The sequence below is a fragment of the Salminus brasiliensis genome, chromosome 8, assembly GCF_030463535.1.
Source record: "Salminus brasiliensis chromosome 8, fSalBra1.hap2, whole genome shotgun sequence".
Taxonomy (NCBI): domain Eukaryota; kingdom Metazoa; phylum Chordata; class Actinopteri; order Characiformes; family Bryconidae; genus Salminus; species Salminus brasiliensis.
The window spans coordinates 12,742,990-12,762,590 of record NC_132885.1 but is presented as its reverse complement, the minus strand read 5'-3'; the positions used below and the strand labels follow the sequence as shown (position 1 = coordinate 12,762,590).

Genomic DNA, 19,601 nt, shown 5'->3' with positions numbered 1-19,601 from the left:
CAGGCAGACTAACAGACAGACAGGAAATAAGAGAAGCAGAATGAATTAGTGACAGATATATAGATGGATGGATAGACGGGTGCAGACAGACCAAAAAATATTATTATTATTATTATCTTTATATAGCACTTTTCATACAAAGAATGCAGCTCAAAGTGCTTTGCAATATAAGGTAATACGAAACAATAAACAAACCACCATGGCTATAAAATAAAAAATCTGAAATTTGATAGTAGTAATAAAATAATTGTAATAAAATGACTAATATAATTACTAAATGTGACAGTATTATTATTATTATTATTAATAATAATAACAATAATAAATTATGAGATACAAAAACAGATTCAACTAAAAACAGGTAAATATAGATATGATATAGGCATGAACAAGATGTTTTAAAAATAATATTAAAAAAATATTTTATATATATATATATATATATATATATATATATATATATATATATATATATATATATATATACACATACATACATACATACATACATATATATACACACATACATACACCCATTTCTATGAAAACAATCAAAATAGATACTTAGCTGCTTTTTAAAACAGCATTTGATGACCTTACAACACGATTCAGAACATATTTTGTCAGGCAGTCAGAGAGGTACAACAGTGCTAACCCAATAAGAGCAATCAATTCTAAAAGCAGCAGACAGACAGGGTAGTGATGCTAGAACAGATGTAATATTCTCTCTCCTTCATGTACAGTCCTATGAATGCGTTAGCAGTCCGACGAAGTAGTCTACATGCAAGAAAACGAAGGCATGCTTCCATTTCTTTAGCATCCTGTGGCCTAAGAAAGGGCATGTTTTTATAATGCACTGTGATTTAAATGATAATGTTGAAGCAAATATTACACCCAGATAGGGCTGTAAAAGCTTCCAAAGACCCAAGGCATCGAATGTATGAGATTATCTGAAACTAGCACAAAACAAAAAGGTGGTTTGTACACTGGGCAAAGTTTCGAAGGCATACCACAGCAGGACCCAATAAAACATGTGCACTATTGTAGACGACAGAGCGGCGGAAAACCAACCTAACTGTTGTCTGGACCGTCCGCATTGCTGAATGTTGCACCTCTCTTCCGGCATCGACAGCGGCGGCTGCGTATTTTGATGCCACAGTTGTTAAAGCGCTAAGCTGGAAGCTGCGCTTCGTTTGTACTGCGCTTCCACACAGTACAAACGAGGAACAAAGTAAACTGACCCCAGAGTTTGTATGTAACTCCATGTAAACACCCAATGATCACACACAAACACCATGGAGCTGGTTGTTGGTGCTGCCTTTGTGTGTTTGTGCACTTTGTGCGCGACTGGATGTAAACCATAACTAATGACCCTATTCAGCCATTATTTTAAGCATTCTTTTGTGTAGGGCATGGCATTAATACGGTAGACCACACACACTTTGATAAGGGGTATAAATGCCCCACTGCACTGCTAACTATTACACTAAAGCTCTTGTTTAAACCTACAGCCTTTGCATCTAATACATAAACGTTTCTTTAATTTTTTTTTAATACAAGAAATAAAGTGCTCAACTAAAACTTTTTGTAGGAAAATGAATGTATAGATTAATCTACAAAATAATTGAAACATTAATCGGCTGCCCTACACCCAGATTCTTAACTTTATCTTTAGTTTGCAGAGCTAAATTTTCTATTCTAGCTGTAACTTTTGTCATTCTCTGTCCTATCTAATGATTATGTTTTCTTCATTTAGATTTAGAAAATGTCTCTTCATCCAGGTAATGATGCTTGACAGACAGGCTGCCAGTTTATTTAATAAAGGGAGAAGGGGGAAAGGGTATGGAAGTTAAAGAAAAACAGGAAAAGAAGAAAGACAGACAAAAAGTTATAGAAAGTGAATCAGAGGCCGAGTCACAGAGAGGAGAAAAGAGAGACAGAAAAGGGGTGAGAGAGACCGAGTTGGAAAGAAATTAATCAGAGAGAAGCAAGAGAGGGGGCAAGAAAAAAAGATAGAGCTTGAGAGAGTTAAAGAGAGGGAGGGAGAGAGAGAGCACAAGTTAGAATATGAAAGAAAGGGAGAGAAAGAGAGAGAGATGAAGTGTATTAATGTCACCCACCATGCTCCAATAAAAGGGCTTGAATGAGCAGAGTGGTAATCATAAAAACTCCATCTATTTGGAATCAGCCCATTAAGCAGGACAGAGGGAGAGAGAGCGCTCTCGCGGAGACAAATAGACAGAATACTCCGCTAACTTGGCAAAGCATCATAAACACATCCATACAGTCCATCACCAGCACTCCACTCTTCCTTCATTATAGCCAAATAGTTTCCATAGCCTCCCTCACTACTCCTAGTAGCATTTTAGTGGGTAAGAGTATACATATAAATATCAGCAAATGACAAAATACAACAAGAGAAATATGGGGTGAAATGAGCGATTCATGCAGAGCATGTTTGTTTTATCATGAAGAAACTCAATGACTGACTGCAGCAGTCTTGTCACTGCTATGAAAACAGCAGATGTTAGTGCATGGTGCTTAAAAAAGAAAATGATCGAGAAAATGATGAGTTCTCCAGACGTCTTCCTTATTATTTGTATTATTGTTATTAATAAATAATAATAATGAATATTTAAACTATTAGTGTGGTATGAATTTGGGTCTCTTACAGTTGGCCTGTTGGTCAGTTCCTCGCTGTGCTGTCCACCCTCTCCTGGAGTTCCGAGTGCAGGATCACTGCTGCTTCTCACCATCAGAGGGGTGCCTGAAACACACAAGGACAGCAATCTGTTTATTTAATGCCAAGCCTATGTGAAAGTAACAACACACTCCCTCCTCTTCTCACATCCTTCCATGTATTTTAATGCACACATACACACACACATACACACACCTCCAACTTGTATTATATTTAATGCACTTCACAACTGGACCCAGCAATGGAATACATGCTAGCATTTCATGGCCAAAAGTATGTGCACACCTGACCATCACACCCATATGTGCTTATTTACACAGGCTTTCCACAAGATCATAGAGTGTGTCTGTAGGAGTTTGTGCCCATTCAGTCAAAAGAGCATTTGTGAGGCCCGGCTTACAATCGACAGTCCTATGGTATTCCTATGTCCTGTAGGGTTAAAGTCAGTGCTCTGTGCAGACCACTGGAGTTCCCCCCCACACCAAAATGACTGGGACAGACATTACTAGAGCTGATGTGAGGTAAAGGCAGCATCCTATAACAGTGCCACGTTTAAAATCACCAAGGTCTTCAGTACAACAATGGTGTGGCGGAAAACTCCCATGTTCAATAATAAGGGTGATGTCCACTAATGCTGAATTATATTTTTTCGATTATAATTATTAAGGATTTTATAGGCTGCTCGAGTTGCTCAGCTGGCTCAATGATCGAGTTCTCCTAAATGCTGAGTCATGTGACTGCACACACGGTTGCATGCTTTAAAGGGGACAGTACATGATCACACACAGAGCAGGGAAACAGAATTTCTAAATAAATAATAAGAAAATAATTACAGGTTCATTTCTGATGAATTGCCTAAGCCCAGTGTCCACATACTTTTAAACATGTAGTGTTACCGGTAGATTTTCTTGTGTGTTTTGCATTTTATTTATTGCATTTATTCTATATGTTTCTTAGACTTTATGTTAATATCAGCACCAAGAATATGGATTCTGAAATCACAGCAAGTATTCATAAAGTATCTACTCTACTAAAGCCTCCCAACTGTATTCTATTCATCTGCTTTTCCTTACTATTATTCATCTCTCTGCATATTACCAGCTGATTTCCATCGCAGGCTGAGGAGAGGAGAGCCTGTGTGTAGAGGCTGACCTTTATCACACCACACAAAACACACTTCTCAGAGGAGAATGGACGCATCAAGGGCTTAGAAAGAGGAAGGACGAAGGGAGGGAGAGAAAGACATGGAGAGCAACAGTCAGAAGGGTTTAATGGTATATTTTGTTCTGTTTTTTGAACAGCAAACACGGCAGCTGGGATGGTGTCGGCTACTCTGACCTCACTCTCCACGTTTTTCCATACCTGTTGGCTTTGTCGACCCTTAAACACCCCTAACCTCAAACATGAGCCACAGCACTTATCAGACAAGACCTCAGAGAGTTCAACAACATTCACTCCACTAAATATTCAATGGAAAAGCACAAATAATATACAAATATATTTCTCCTCTTCCAGGTTCTAAAACCTAGAAAAAAAGGCCTACAATGAAAAGTGCAAAACCTGCTGCAGGAACACCATCACCTTTTTTCATTAACCCTCTGGAGTCTACAAATGTGCCGGTGCGTCAAATGTGATGCTTTTCAATGCTTCTATAAATATCTGTGATAACACAGCGCAGAAATACAGTTCAAAATCTGAGTCCTGAATCTGTGGAGCCCACCCTTTCATTCGCATCTCATTGTGAGATTGTACACGACATCCGGAGTTAGAAGGCTGTGAAGACCGGTTGGGACACTCAACTGGTTAATTTTTTGCCGTCATCTGCCTCTCGCCCTGTCTAACTGGTGGAGTCATGTGTCCATCATCTGCCTTTGCTCTGTAATTGGTGGATCCGTGCATCAGTCATTGGTTTAGTAAGAAACTGACCAATGGAGATAACACTCAAAACTGTCTTCTGTCGCTCTAGTCAGTTATATACTATTGTATTCAGGCATTTCACTGCTTTTGTGAAGCTAATACTCTGGTAAACCCACTTCAAGCACTGTTTTTCAGGTTTAGAGTCAGAGTATCTCTTCTCACACAAAACTGTCACATTGTATAGATTATTATATATACACTGTTCTTAACAGTTTTAGAGTGTGGGTATTATATGCAAGTGCCTTTAAAAGAGACTTTAAGAATAAATCGTCGCTGTCCAATGAAAAACATGCATTTCAAAAATGGCAACTTTACAGGAGGAGGAAAAAATCTTTTCAATGGAATCTAACTTTCAATGGACGTCAATGTAAAAAGAAAAAAGAAAAAAGTACATTTCTAATGGTTTATTATTCCAGAATTCTTCACACAATTTACAGAGCAGCAACAGGGTTCAAACGACAGAGAAAACTAAAAACGGACAGAATTATGGATGTTTTTTTTACATTGGACAGCAGCGATATGAAATAATTTGTTGGTAATGTAATATACTGTATAAGTAATGTATGGTAATAATCATCATGTGTGCATTATATTGCTCTGGTGCTGCACTGACACTCCACTGATTTCCAATCAAGTTTGTTGACCAGACAGATGACCAGAAGTTTCCCAGTTCCAGCAGGAGGTAAACTGTGTACTCAGTCAGACTGAATCGCTCTGGCTCGTTCTCCATCAGCACAGCCCCCCTTGGCCCCTATCCCTCTGCAGGCCGGCATGCTCTAACGGCTGTGCCTCCACTCTCTCCCGGCCAGGAAGGACAGGCTCTGCTGGGCTCGAACGCCCCCGGCCGCCATGTCTGCCTGCTTTCACACCACAGGGGGTAACGGGACAATAAGAGGGGACACGGTCCTGCACCCGGCCTGTTCAGACCCCTAGCTGCTCTGTGGGATGGCCAGCGTGAGGCCACTCTATGTCCAGACAATTAGCTCTAACTAACAGGCCAGCAGAGGAGCACGGCCTTGGTGTAAAGCCACCGATCTCTAAACCGCCACTTCATCAAGGCCATAATGAGCCAGGCACTGAGGACATTCTATTATATGTATGAAGGTAACCAGAGCACCAGGAAGCTAACTCCTCTATACTGTACGTGCCCAACCCTTGAATAGGAGTATATTCGGATATCGAGCGCCCAGACATGGAATTGAAGGGGATGTGCCAGCAGTGTCGTTTTAGTTAAATGTCATATGAAAGAAGTGCTCAATCCTTTACTCGTACCGCAGAGCATTGATAGGAGGTGTAAAAGGGAGTGGGAGCGAACGAAGGAAGGAGAGAGAAAGAGATGAGACGTTCTTCCCATCACTCTATAATCAAATGCTCCTCACAGACAGAGTGCACGGAGGAACAGCGGCTGCGGTCACACCAGCCTTTCAGCACGCTGCATCTCAGTCACACACTGCCTGCATCTCCCACTCATCCAAACGCTGACGAAAAACAGCTCCAGTAGATGAGCTCGTAACCCTGCTCTAATGAGCCACAAAGACTGGCATTATAATGGATTTAGCAAACCTATTTACAGTAGCATCTATTAATATCATCACTGCTGCCACAGCTGAAAGATAAGCTTGAAACAACTGCTATCAGCCATCAAATGGAGATATACAGTTGAGAGAGAAAGTGCATGACCCCTTTGGATTTCTAATCTTCACCCAAGTCATAATGGGCACAATGTCCTCTAGACATACACACACAAACAGACGGATGCATTTCTTAGCCGTCATATCCTGGAAAAGAGTATTCTATGTTCTATAAAGGAGATACAAGTCTTTCTTATAACAGCAACAATATAAATACTACACCGTCAATTTCAATGTCCAAATCCAACAACACCTTATTGACATCCACGTTAATCAAGAAGATATTTTTCCATATTTTTCCACTGGTTTCCAGTGATGCACTCTGTAACACGGGTGTACATGGGAATATCCTTCACACTCTTTACTGATAGCAGTCTTTAACACTGAACTCTGGTTTCTACTAATATAACAGCAGTCATAGTCGCTGTTTTAGCCACATTTTAGTCATTGAAATTAGACTTAGAAATTGAGTTGACTAAGACTAGACTAATTCTAACAGTCAGTTACTATTTAGAGGTCATATTTATAGCCAACACTCTTAAACAATAGCTTAAAAATTATGTTACATTCACTAACACACTGACATCTGAAATTATAGACGGAACATAACCCCTCTTTTGCTCAAGTCACATTGCATTTATGTGACTTCAAAATGCTGATAATTTCACTGATATGACGTCTGTGTACCAAACAGATACAGTGTAGTCTGCACAAGGATGTGGTCTCACTGTGACTGATGGTGACTCATATGTTCATCTGTAGTCCCTTTGCTGCCCCTGGGTTTCTATATTGCCCCTTAGTTTTATGTTATGTTAATAATTCAGCATTATTTGAAATGCTATGAAGGCTGTGTTTGTATAAAGACTGCTGTCTCACCGAACAGCTAAGCTAATGATGATGGATTACCCATCGGCCTACCTCTTATCAACATTAAACGACGCTAAAGACTGAACATGAAACCTATCCAGCTAAAGTTAACGTAAACAGTGTTAATGTACATTGCACATCCTGCATCCATAAATCTGAAGGCAACATTAGCCTACATTTTTGTAAATATCTGGCTGGCGGGAACAGGCTCCTTATCTCTGTGAATGTTTTACATTTCAAAACAGTGTCCGCACTTTAAAGACGGTGCCTTACTGTTTATGGTGCCTGCTGCAGAGATTCTGGCTGTTTTGATGAAATGTGTTTGGCGAAATGGAAAGAGTGAGAACTCTAAATATAACGATTGTAGTTGGTTCTCTGTTCCAGCACGATTCAGAAAATGTAAGAAAGAAAATTTAAGGATGCTGTTTGTGCAAAAGAGGAGGAGCAAAGTGTGAATATCCAAATCATAAGGATACAGTGTGGTATGGCGGGTTGAAAAAGTGCTGATCAGTAGACAAATAAACAGACGAAAAGTAATTGGTAAATTTGTCAGTCTCTCACATTATCATGAACTTTTTATTTGTACGTGTAAAGTTGAATAGATTTAATCATAGTTCTCATTTTCAAACGTTACTTTTAAATTAGTTCTCATCACATTTTTGGCAGATTTTCCGCCACAGTTTCAATAGCAAAATCAACACTGTGCAACACATCTGATTCAGTTATGTTTGCCTAAATATGATATTCGGGAGGATTTGATCAGGGCCGCAATAAAGGATCCTTGCCCAGTAAAAAATATTCTACCTAAAGCTGATATAGAATAGTGGGTAACAACACCGCCTTCCCTGTGGCGCTAATCCAACAGCCGGGTGAGCCCACCGCCCTACACCAATTCGAGTCCATGGGTGCGACTTTTAGACCTTAGATCATTTGCCTACATATGCTGATCCAAATGTAATTAGCTAAAGATAAGAGAATCAGCCAAAGTGCCAAATGTAAGGGGGCCAAAGGTACATGAACAGGCCTAGCGTGAGATGTGCCTTTGTGTGACCACAACATGCACTCACAGTGCATCTAACCATCTAATGTGACTTACTAAAACATTTTTTTACAGCTCAATTAGGCACCAGAAACTGAATAGTGTATTTTGAAACTCTAACAGTATGATTGAGCCCTTCAGCAGGTTCAACACATCTTCATCCCGCACTCTTGTGCACCAAACAGCTATCAGAGCCAGGCCGCTATGGTCCAAAGTACTGTTACAATCACTGCTCTGAGTCGACCCCTGCCCCAGCATCCATCATCCTCAGTCATTAGTGCAGCCCTACCAGTGATCACTTCTCAAGACGGACTTCAGATTTCAGTTTTAGGTGAGTTACCATTCACGACTTGCTGCTCCGTATTTTGGGGCCTTTGTTCATTCAGATGCTGCTCCTCAGCTTCCAATTCATCAGGCAGCAGCACGGAGCCATTAGAGCAGGCTTATAATGGATGAAGTGTCAGTGGGCTGATGAGTGTGGATTCAGGCTGAGAGATTGAGAAGATGGAGAGAGACTGCGAGGACGCTGTGCTCTGTGGGCTAAAACTGCAGCCCTGGGGGTCTTTACTCATCACAGCATCTCTCCGCTGCTCTATCCATCTCGCTCTTTAGCTCACCCTGGGCTCGCTCGCTTACGCTTTCTCTCCCTCTCCCTTTACCCCATCTCTTTCTCTCCCTCACTCAGTCACTCAACCTCCCTGAAACATTCATTCTAAATCTGCCTCTCTTTCACACTCTCGTTTTCCATCATCTGTCTATTCTACATGCATGAGGTGATGGAAGACTCTATTCTTAGAGCCTATGAAAAAAATATTCCAAAAAACAACAGACTTTAATATTTGATACTTCATAAATTCAATGCCAACTCAGAGCATGCCGTAACAGACTGCTGGCCATGAAAACTACGAGGTATGGATACACAAGGATATCGGCATCATATCAGTATCAGCAAATAACTGTTAAAATATATAGGTGGCAGTATCGACATATGAATAGATCTGACTGATCTTACTATTTTGATTGACTGATTTCACTCATTTTATGACATTTTACTACAAATGTAACCCCAACGAGTAAATGTTACTAGGGACGCCCAAATTGTTATTCTGACCGACCGTTCTGATCAGTCTCTTAATGCTGAGTATTGTCCGATAATGACTGAATCCAATCTTTGTGCTTGTAGAAATAACACAGCCACACAGGTTAGATAAGACATGCTGCTAATGAATTGAGAACTAACTGGTGACTCACCTCCCTGACCATTTAGCTCCCAGTTCCTTTAGAACACTGCAGTCAAGTATTTTGTGTGTGTGTGTGTGTGTGTGTGTGTGTGTGTGTGTGTGTATAGTGGTACATACTCTGTACAGATGTCTGTTGTTGTGTGTCGATTACTGATGTGAAATAACTGGTTTATAGTGTGTGAATGTGCTGTGATTTGGGTTTCTGTAGCATTTGTGTGTAGCAGCATTAGCATTAGCCTCCACTCGGTTCTGTATGTACTCTTCAGTGCTTCAAGTCCACCAGAACACTGAACAAAAACGTGAGCAGGGAAACTTTCTACAGCACAGGTCTTCAAATCCGGATCCTGAATGTAGATTATAGTCCAGTGTTTTGAAATCATTGGTAGAAAACTGAGCTGTTGATGTAACTGCTTGGCCATCTTGTAACACACCTCCTACTGACTACAAATCCTAACAGCAGAAACTGTATTGAAGGTCCAAATTTGTAGACAATATATCTAGAACATGGGAGCCCAACTCATTCCACACACTAAACAAAAAGGGTTTTATTTAGTACTGAAAAAATGATTGTGCAGAAACTACATTTCGGCTCTACAAAGAGTATAGTGTCAGATGTAATATAATATCCCAATAAACCCAAACGAACATGAACCGTGTCAACATTTTGTTTTTGGCCCAGTGGCAGCCAGAGTCTAACCCAACAGACAGTTACAGTAAATACTGAAAGTGAGATTTAGTACACTTGCAGAGAACAAACTGTAAGTATTAGTGTGTATACCACACACACAAAAAAGAAAATAACCTTTCTTTTGGCCGGTTCTGGTCATAACGATGGCCCAATTGTAACATTTAAATGCAGGTACAGCATACCAAGTAAATGTGTGTTTGTCCGTCTGGGGAACTCTGGATGAAGCTAATGCAGGTAGATGTATACCCAACTTCTCCACTTTGTAAAATGCTTTTGTCATCATCAATAATATTGTTCAAAAAGTACATGAAACTTTATCAGATTTTGGCATTATTAACTCCCACGCTGGTGAACCCCCTATCATGATGGATGGCGCAGGCAAAGACAGAAGGTTGACAGACTGTGGAATCATAACTCATAAAACATTTAGATGACCTGGGGCCAACATGGGGTGGTACGCAGGTCTCGGGGGTGTTCAAGCATATACAAAATGTATACACTCCGAAATATTTGTAGGGTCAAATATTGATCCTTACTCAAAGAGCACCCTTGATGCACTTAAACCTGGAGACTATTGATTAGAACGGATGGGAAAATCAATGCTGTTTTCAATCAGCTCAAAATGAGTTTTAGGCAAAAGGCGCAGAGACAGCGGGAGCATGAAACAGCAAGAGAAAAAGAGAGAGAGAGAGAGATATAGATAGATAAAGAGAAAGGAAATGATAAGTGTAATGCTTTGTGATGACTTTCTAACCTCACAAATAAGAACAAAAATGCCTTGGATCCACTGTTCCAGATAGCAGAAGAATCAAAAAACAAGACTGAACTAAAAACAACTACAAAAGCATTCGTTCTCCGACATCTACTAATCATTTCAGTACTTGATGAGGCACACTGTGGTTCACCGAGATTCACACGGCCATGCGGTCCTGCGGCGCACTCAGGCTCGCTCTGCTGGGTCAGCGCAGTCCGATCTTATTTCCTGTCTAAGTGAATCTGTGCTTTATCACTCAGACAGAGAGACCCATACAGTACAGGAGGTGAAGGTTATGCCCCGCCGGTTTTCATAAATATGTCAGGCGTGATGAAAGTGGCTAGATTTGGTTGTGTAGGAGATAACCCGTCTCTGAGGCTTCCTCACACGCGCAGGCCTGACACTGAGCATGACCACAAGGCTTCAGGTGAGACTAGCCAGACACACTCCAACAAACAGGACTTACAGAGCTAAAACACACACTTCCTCTACGCTCGCCTTCATCTCTCGCCCTCCATCAACTGCCCCAAATTGATGTTCTCAGGGTTCTTCTCTGCACCGCTCTCTTTGACTTTCTAATCTCCATCCTGCTCTCAGCTTATACACAAAATGATCACTACTGCAATTACAGTGATACTTCTCTTAGCTTCTCAAAGTAACCATGCCTTTAAATGAAGGCTGACCATATTCTAAGTGTCTGTAGACTGTAGAGTTACAGAGAGATGAATGTAGTGATACTGTCAAAGATCTGTGCTTCCTTTGTCTCATGTTAAAGTTAATACACATGTGTTAAACACATGATAAAATCTTTCTCCCTGGCTATGTACATTATGAACCCCCAGGAATGTCAGTATGAATCAATATCCCTTAAAGAAATGGGACGTCCCAATCAATTTCTTTTGTCCCTCAGTTCAGAGTACCTTAATGCTACTGTCGCCCGATCTGGTCTTTGCATTTCTATAAATAATACAACCCCACAACTTGGGTAAGATGTGCTAATAATAAACACTAAACTCAATTCAATAATCAGACACTCTAAACTCTTCTACTTTACTAAATGACCGTTTAAAACATTATAGTGTTTAACATCTTATAATCCAGTCTGACTGACCAACCTGACCATCTACTGTTCCTTTAAACCACTGATGTCCAGTCACTCTGTGTGTATGCGCATATGTATAGTGGTACACACTCTGAACTAATAGGTGTTGCTGTCCGTCACATACTGATGCAGATTAACTATTTTACAGTTTGTTTTGTTCAAATGTATTTTTTTAAACCTTTTTAAACCAGAGCAGTCACATTAAGATTACGTGAGCCCTGGTTTAAACTGAATGAGCTGAAAGGTTTGCACTTCTGTAGCGTGTGGCATTAGAAAGGGGCATGGTTCTCTCGCTGGCAGTACAGAGCATTTCCACAATCATTTTGTTTCCAAACAGGTGGAATTTAAGAGTAAAGGCAGCTGCTTTCCAAAGCCTAGGCAGCAGCCGAGGTAGGGCAGGTCCTGAGTAGGACTGTCCTATGAAAACGTCCATGTAGGTAACAACACAAATGGAACAGTCTAACCAGGCTGCGTGGTGAGGTTGTCGGAAAGGTCCCGCCTTTTGCAATAGAGGCACAAAACGTATGGGCTTGTAATTATAAAAACATTTTTAAACAATTCCAGCTCTGGAGGCTTCGTTTTCTGTACTGCAGTGCCCTGGGACTGGGGAGCCTCACGTAGAGCTGTCGTAATCCTTAACTTACATATATGGGCTGAAAATCGGCCAATCCCAATACTAGAACTACTCCAAGTACTACTCTAACTAAGGACACGTTCCAGCACCAGTTGACTGAATGATTAGTTTCAGTGCTTATTTGTGTATTGCAGCCCCCGGCAACATCAGTATTGCAAAGGAGGCCAATAATTTGATACCATACAACATGTTGTGCAGCCCTACAGCTCATCTACACTCTGTCTCTCACTCCATGTCTCTCCCTTTCTCTCTCTCTCTTTCTCTCTCTCTCTCTCTCTCGCATCTCCTGGCTGACAGCGTGACCGATGTGACGAGGGACTCCGGCGCTGCTGTGCGAGCTGTTTTGGGTTACAGAGGGATCACAGCAGAGATGTTTACACGGGCCAGTGGTGGCGAAGCTCTGGTAGACTCCGGGGTCATGATAGAGAGCAGAGACCTTAGTGTGTCAGTGGAGAAAGGTTGAGAGTGTCAGAGGTAATTTACTGCCTCTGTGCTACAGCAGCCCCTGTGGGACACATTACCTCCTGGTCTAAACCAACATAGAGACACTGAGGTTAAAGACTCCATCAGCAAGAGGCACCTGGAAGAGCTCGGAGGATCAATGCATAAACTCAAACCATGCAAACATGAGCAGCCTTGGACAGAGAATCTGATAAGCCAGTCTGTGAGCAGCTGCAGCTGTAACGTGCAATATCTACATTAACCTCTTAAACCTCGCCTCTCAAGCTAAACGTTCGGAAATTCAGACAATCTAGGCGAATTTCAACACTCCAGTGGTTTCCAGAGAGAAGGTTTTTTTTTTTTTTAGCACATCAGCAATTTTGTGCCGTTTCACTCATGAAAAGCATAAACGCAGGGCTGTATGCCTGCCTGATTGGGATCAAACGCTCAAGTGCAGAGAGACACACATACTGATTGAAGTCATTCTAACTAACCATAGTCTCTGGATTGAGAGAGAGTGCATCTGAGTGTGCCATCAACACAATCCTTAAAGGTGAACCTGCTTTTTTAGTAATGAGCCTGGCCCCTGGCTGTAGTGAGAGCGGCTGATAACTCTCCCCCCGGAGCACAAAAACAGTAGTTCAAGAATCAATAGACTGCAGTGATCCCACACATAGAGGGAGGGAAGAAGTCACAACCCCTGTAAGACATCCTGCACATACACACAAATGCACCAAGATTGCCTACTCTTCACTGTGTTTTGATTTACTATATGGACAAAAATATTGGGACAGCTGCTTATTCATCGTTTCTTCCAAAACTAATATTAAAGTATTAAAGAGTTTATCCTGTTCCTGTTGGAGTAACTGCCTCTACTGTCCAGGGAAGAAGGCTTTCTACAAGATTTCTGAGCACTGCTCTGAAAATGTAATCGCATTCAGCGACAAGAGCATTAGTGAGGTCAGGATGTTGGATGATCACCACCACAACCCTCATCCACCATCATTCCAAGGAACACAGTTCTTCCACTGCTCCACAGCTCAATGCTAAAGGGGGTTTTATACCCCTCTAGCCCACACCTGGCATTAGGCATGGTTCCAGTAGGTTCCTGTTTATCGGCTCCAGAGAGAGCTCCTATTCTATTGGCAATATTTCTCTACAGGAACAAGACAAGCTGTGTGGGTGTGCATTTGCACATCTGTTTCAGGAATGGCTGCACCCTAAAGCAGCTGAAAGCATTCATTAGAAGGGGTGTCCACAAACACACTACTTCACATGCTCACCGTGTGAAAGGATAAACGCACCGTTTACAGCCTTGTCTGTGTATTTATGTGGAGTACCATCCCTGGGCTCTGGTGAAAGCCTGAACGTCATTAAAAGTAACTACTGGAGCTGTGTTTTCAGTGCCAAATGGGCAAACGGTACGAAAAAAAAAATGTGAATGTGAGCAAAAGTCATGATGTTGATTAAAACATGGCAGTAACTAGCTATGAGGACATTAAGCTGAAGCAAAAGGAGCTTGTGTGTACTAAGGAAGCAGTTATAATTCTTTAAAATGAATGTTATTAACCAGCTGGCGTTCTCTTGTTCCTTGTTCCAATGGAATTTTCCACTTCCTGAACGGAAGAAGTATAATTTACGCGAATTAAGTGCAAGGAAAAAAAAAATGCATCTGAGAGTTTTAAGGTTTAAGGTGGAACAGGAACTACAGACAGGTGGCTAATGCTAAGCTACAGATGATGCACACGTACACAGTACCAGTTTACCACATCAGCATAGCATGTTGTTTACAATATTCACCAAATCCAAACATCGCTGGCGTGATGGGTAGGTATGACACAGAGGTTGCTGTTAGCCTCCATTAACACAGCATGAGCTATAGCACCTTTAGCAACATCTACAGCAATAATATAATAAACACTGATGTTTCTGAGGTGTTTATGGACTAGAAACCAGTCTCTACTCAGACTTAAGGCTGAAGAGCAGCTCCACCCAGTGCAACCTACACCCCACAACCCTGTCAAAGAACACTACAGTTAAATCCTGCACGACAGATGAACTACAGAGACGGAGTGAGAGAAATAACACCTGTGCTGACTAATGCAATTGTACTTAATGCAATTACGTGTGAAACGGCGAAGAACCAGAGACTTCCTAGGGCTAGCTAACATCCCTTACCTCTCTCTCTCAGCCCCTGCTTTATCAAAGCTCATTTCACAAACACGAATCACAGGACAGCAAACAAAGAGACTGTTGTTCTGTAGTGTCTGAAGGTTCACTTCAGGAGTCCACTCCGCTTACTGCATGTACGTGTGTCTGTGTAAGCCAACACACCCAAACAACAGCCTTGCTCTCTGCAGACCTTAAGGCATGCTTACGAACGCCACCATTCACATTGCAACAGCAGGCATCTGAGCCAGTCCAATGTGCCAAGAGATGAATTTCACTCTTTCGCATCAAATTAACACCCTACTTCATGTTCAGGTGAACTGCCCAAGAACAGGAGTAGGGCTTTCTGGATGTGCTTCAAGATACCACTCTGTCTGCTGAAATCTGCTACTCACCTGGCAAAACTACAATCTTCTCTTTTCTTTGATGGTTTCAGTCAAACTCCAGCACTAACCTGCCCTCCTCGCTGCCAGAGGAATCCCTTCAAAAAGCTGAAATTGATTTTTCCTCTCTGTAGCTTTCTGCTTTGTGAACTAATTGAAGTAATAAAACAAACCAGTAAAGCATAAAATAGCATTAGAGCGCTGGTTTCATTGCAGGGATTTCACAGGTCATCATAGAGCTAAATGAAGAGGGAGGACGTGGGGCCGTGCTGGGACTGCCAAAGACGCATATTCACTTCCTGTGGTCATGGATGGTTGGACACTGAGCAGTCACTCAGACCACAGTGATAATCCACTTAGTGAGAAGGTGGACTGCTACAGCGTACATAGGCCGTATGGGGCCACAGCAGCAGGTCACAAGAAAGATACTACCTGTGTGCGATCGCGTGCGCGTGCGCGTGTGTGTGTGTGTGTGTGTGTGAGAAATTCATTAATGTTTAAAAGTCCATCACTGATACATGCCTCTTCCAATCCATGTGGAAAGCCAAACCAACCTGTGTTGTATATAATTACAACTGTCTAGATTTCAGCATAGGGTGGATATCAGCAGGAAATGCTGAACTGGATATCTAAGGGAAATAAATTATGAATCCAGTTCAATCTTGTAACAAATCTAGTCTTAAGCAACAATCTAAACGGTCTTCTGTCATGTTGTTAGCTGGGTCTAGCACAGTAGAGTATTTTTACACAAAATGGTAGGGCCTTGGTTCATACTCTGAGTGCTTTCCCTTATTTTGCTTGGATCCAAACACTCAGGTGGCGAAAAACAGTGCTTCCTGGAATCATGGTGCTTACCATGCAGAAAAACATGGAGCCATTCTCGTAGGGGAAAGTTTTTATCCATTTAATGCATGTGCCAAAATTAAGCAATCACACAACTCCACATGTTGGACTGGGAACGGATAAGTTACGTTAAGAGTCCACTTAAATTGAATCTCAGAACAGAGATTTTAGGGAAAACCAGAGAACGGTACCCCTCCCTGGATTGAAAAACAGCCTTCACACTTGACCAAATGTCCCGAACTCTCAGAGCAAACACTTCCAGGTCCAGAAAAAAACGCTAGTGTGAAAACATCCTTAGATAAACAACTTAAGTGAAAGCAGCTCATTTTAAAGTTATTATTAAAGACAATATATTGGACTGAAATCGGTATTAGCCCACACTCATACACTATGCCATCTCTAAATTTTACCATGTAAACATTGATCAATAAAACCCTGAGAAACTGTATAAAACCTAAACATATAGGGTTGTCTGTTTACCTTATATCTAACCTAATTAACCTTTTTTTTTATCAGAAACACCTACTATATAGAGGCACTACTGTTGGTTTTACAATCCATCTGTATGTCTCGCCTCCCTTTACCCGATCCATTCATGAAAAGGGACCAGCATAAGTACAATGCTGACCACATATCATTCTGATAACAGCAGTGGCACTGACATTATAGTGGCATGCTATTAAGTACTGTGCTGATATGAGTGCATCAGGAGCAGAAGCATTACTGGATTCTGTAATCATCAGTGTCACTGCTGGGTTGAGAATAGACCACCAACCACAAATATCCAGCCCACAGTGATCCTGTGATCAGACTGACCAATGATGTAGGACAAGGGAATGACTAATACAAATTGTGTGGGGAAATGTGGGATATGGCCTCTTATTGTATACATACCTGCAGAGGAGACCAACAAGGTAGTTGTCAAGGAAGGGAAAGGCTGCTTTGCCTGATACACTCACAGCAGAGTCGCACATGCTATAATGTAGCCAACATGCCACTACCATGCCAAAATCACCCAATATCTACTCAGTGGTGGTCCCTCTCCACTAATGACAGTGGAACTGACTAACTGTAAACCCAAGAAGTGAATCTACACACCCCAAACACAAAACTAGTCACCTTGCGTGTTTAAGGGGGTAGTAACTTCAGGCTCCTGCAGATGGCACTGTATGGAGATGATCGGGGTGTGTGGCAGGATTAAAAGCTTGAGAAGAGGTGGTACAGTGCAGTGAGCGTCTCAATGGATGTGTGGAAAATGCAAAGCAGTTGCTAATGATTGGCAAAAAGGAGTGAGCGCATTTGCGCGTACCAAAGGCCATAGTGTGAAGGAAATAGCTAAACTTCAGGTGTGTGGAAACATACGGTCACATGGGTCTACCAGCAGTGGCAGAAACATGACCGCATGCTTGGATGCACCTGCAAATTCAGCTACTTCCTATGTACAATGAATCCCATTGTACACCCCACAGGTATTTATAACCCGGATCAAACAATGGATCAACTGCAAGTTTCATTAGAACAGCGTAGTTAGACTGGTGCAATTAGATGAAGTAAAAAAACATTGCACTCAGTACAGGTGAGTATCTGAATAGTAGTTTTTAAGAATCTGTCACTATTGCTGTATTTGGTCTGTGATTACATGTATCGTAAAAAATGTCTTTAAATATTGTGATATAGTATTTATCATGTCGCCCAGCACTAGTTCTGGGTTTTAATATTCAGATATGTGGAGAAGGTTCTACTAAATAATCTAGATCTCTAGATAATCAATGTTTCAGTAAGAGTTACAAGCTGTACTGGTCCCACTTCTATTTCAATGGAAGAGTGTGTGTGTGTGTGTGTGTGTGTGTGTGTGTGTGTGTGTGTGTGCCTGCCTATGTGAAATCTCTGCTCTCCACAGATGGTTCCATCCCAGATGGTTGTCAGGCTCTGCAGACGTGACAAACTGCATATTTACAGCCGTGGCAAATGGAAGAGGAAAAGATTACCCCGTTCAGCAGACACCTCCGCCTTGATACAGAAATGGGGAAACTGGAGCAGGGCGCAGGAATGCCTGGCTTGCCCAAAAAAAAAAAAAAAAAAAAAAAAAAAAACACTTTCCAACGCATTAAACATTACAAGCCCCTGTCTACCATTACAATGAAACTTAAAACACAGGGAGCGGTTTTACAAGGCAACATGAAGGGCAAGACAGAAACACACACACTCCCTATTTGCTCACCTTTACCCAGTTTGAATTTCACTACACAGCATGTTCTACCTCCCAAAGATTATATGACATTAGAGAGATGCCGGCACATGTTTTCTGAATTCTCTATGACATCACACACAGCACTGAGGTAAAACTAGACACATGTCCGAAAGATCAAATAAGGGCCCCCACAAGACCAATAAACCTGAGCTGGAAGGTTGCTTAACCCAGCCAGAAAGATATGGAACACTATATGGACAAAAGTATTGGGACACACCTCTAACTAATTGAATTCAGGTATCTCATTCAAGCCCATTGCTACACGTGTATAAAAGCAAGCACCTAGCCGTGCAGTCTGCCTTTACACACATTTGTAAAAAATAAAGGATCGTTCTGAAGAGCAGAATTCCTGAATTCACAGAATTTCTGCATGGTGCTGTAATAGGATGCCACCATTACAAGAAGTCAGTTTGTGAAATTTCTCTTCTTTTCCTCCTAGATATTCTACAATCAACTGTGAGGGATATAAAAAAATGCTATGGGGTTGTTTTTCAGGGGGATGGCCTAGGCCCATTAGGAATCAGAGGAGAGAAGCTGGTTAGCCTTAACTTAGTTAGCAGGATCTGCTCACCACTGTTAAAACTCAAGTATTCCAAAAAGCCAAACTAAATGTTTTTCATGTGGTTTTGGATCTGTAACAGTCTCGCTAAGCTAGCCTTTGCTTAGCTGGCTCGACTACAGACACAGAGCATAAGACAGCTCAGAGCAGCTGCTCTGGGAGAGCAAAGTCCAGCGACTGGTGTCTGGCTAAGTGACTGAAGTGAGTCAGATTCTGATGTTTTTGGACTTGTAGCCAGCAATCAAGTCTTAGAAAAGCTAGCCAGCAGGCTAAACACCATAGTACAGACCATGTTCCAGCTAACCGAGGCACAAATTGTCAAAGTTTAGAGGATAAAGCCTCATACCGGAGACAACAAAGTCAAGCGAATGGTCTTATGAG

General features: G+C 41.6%; 1 protein-coding gene across 5 annotated transcripts in view; it reads right to left on the bottom strand.

Moving 5' to 3' along the window:
* Positions 1–19,601, bottom strand: part of pard3bb (par-3 family cell polarity regulator beta b) — a 297,029-nt gene that overhangs the window by 206,428 nt on the left and 71,000 nt on the right. For all 5 annotated transcript variants that reach the window (XM_072685655.1, XM_072685657.1, XM_072685659.1 and 2 more), the window contains one exon: positions 2,673–2,767. In XM_072685655.1, coding sequence (XP_072541756.1) covers positions 2,673–2,767 — 95 coding nt within the window. The remainder of the gene's footprint in view (positions 1–2,672; positions 2,768–19,601) is intronic.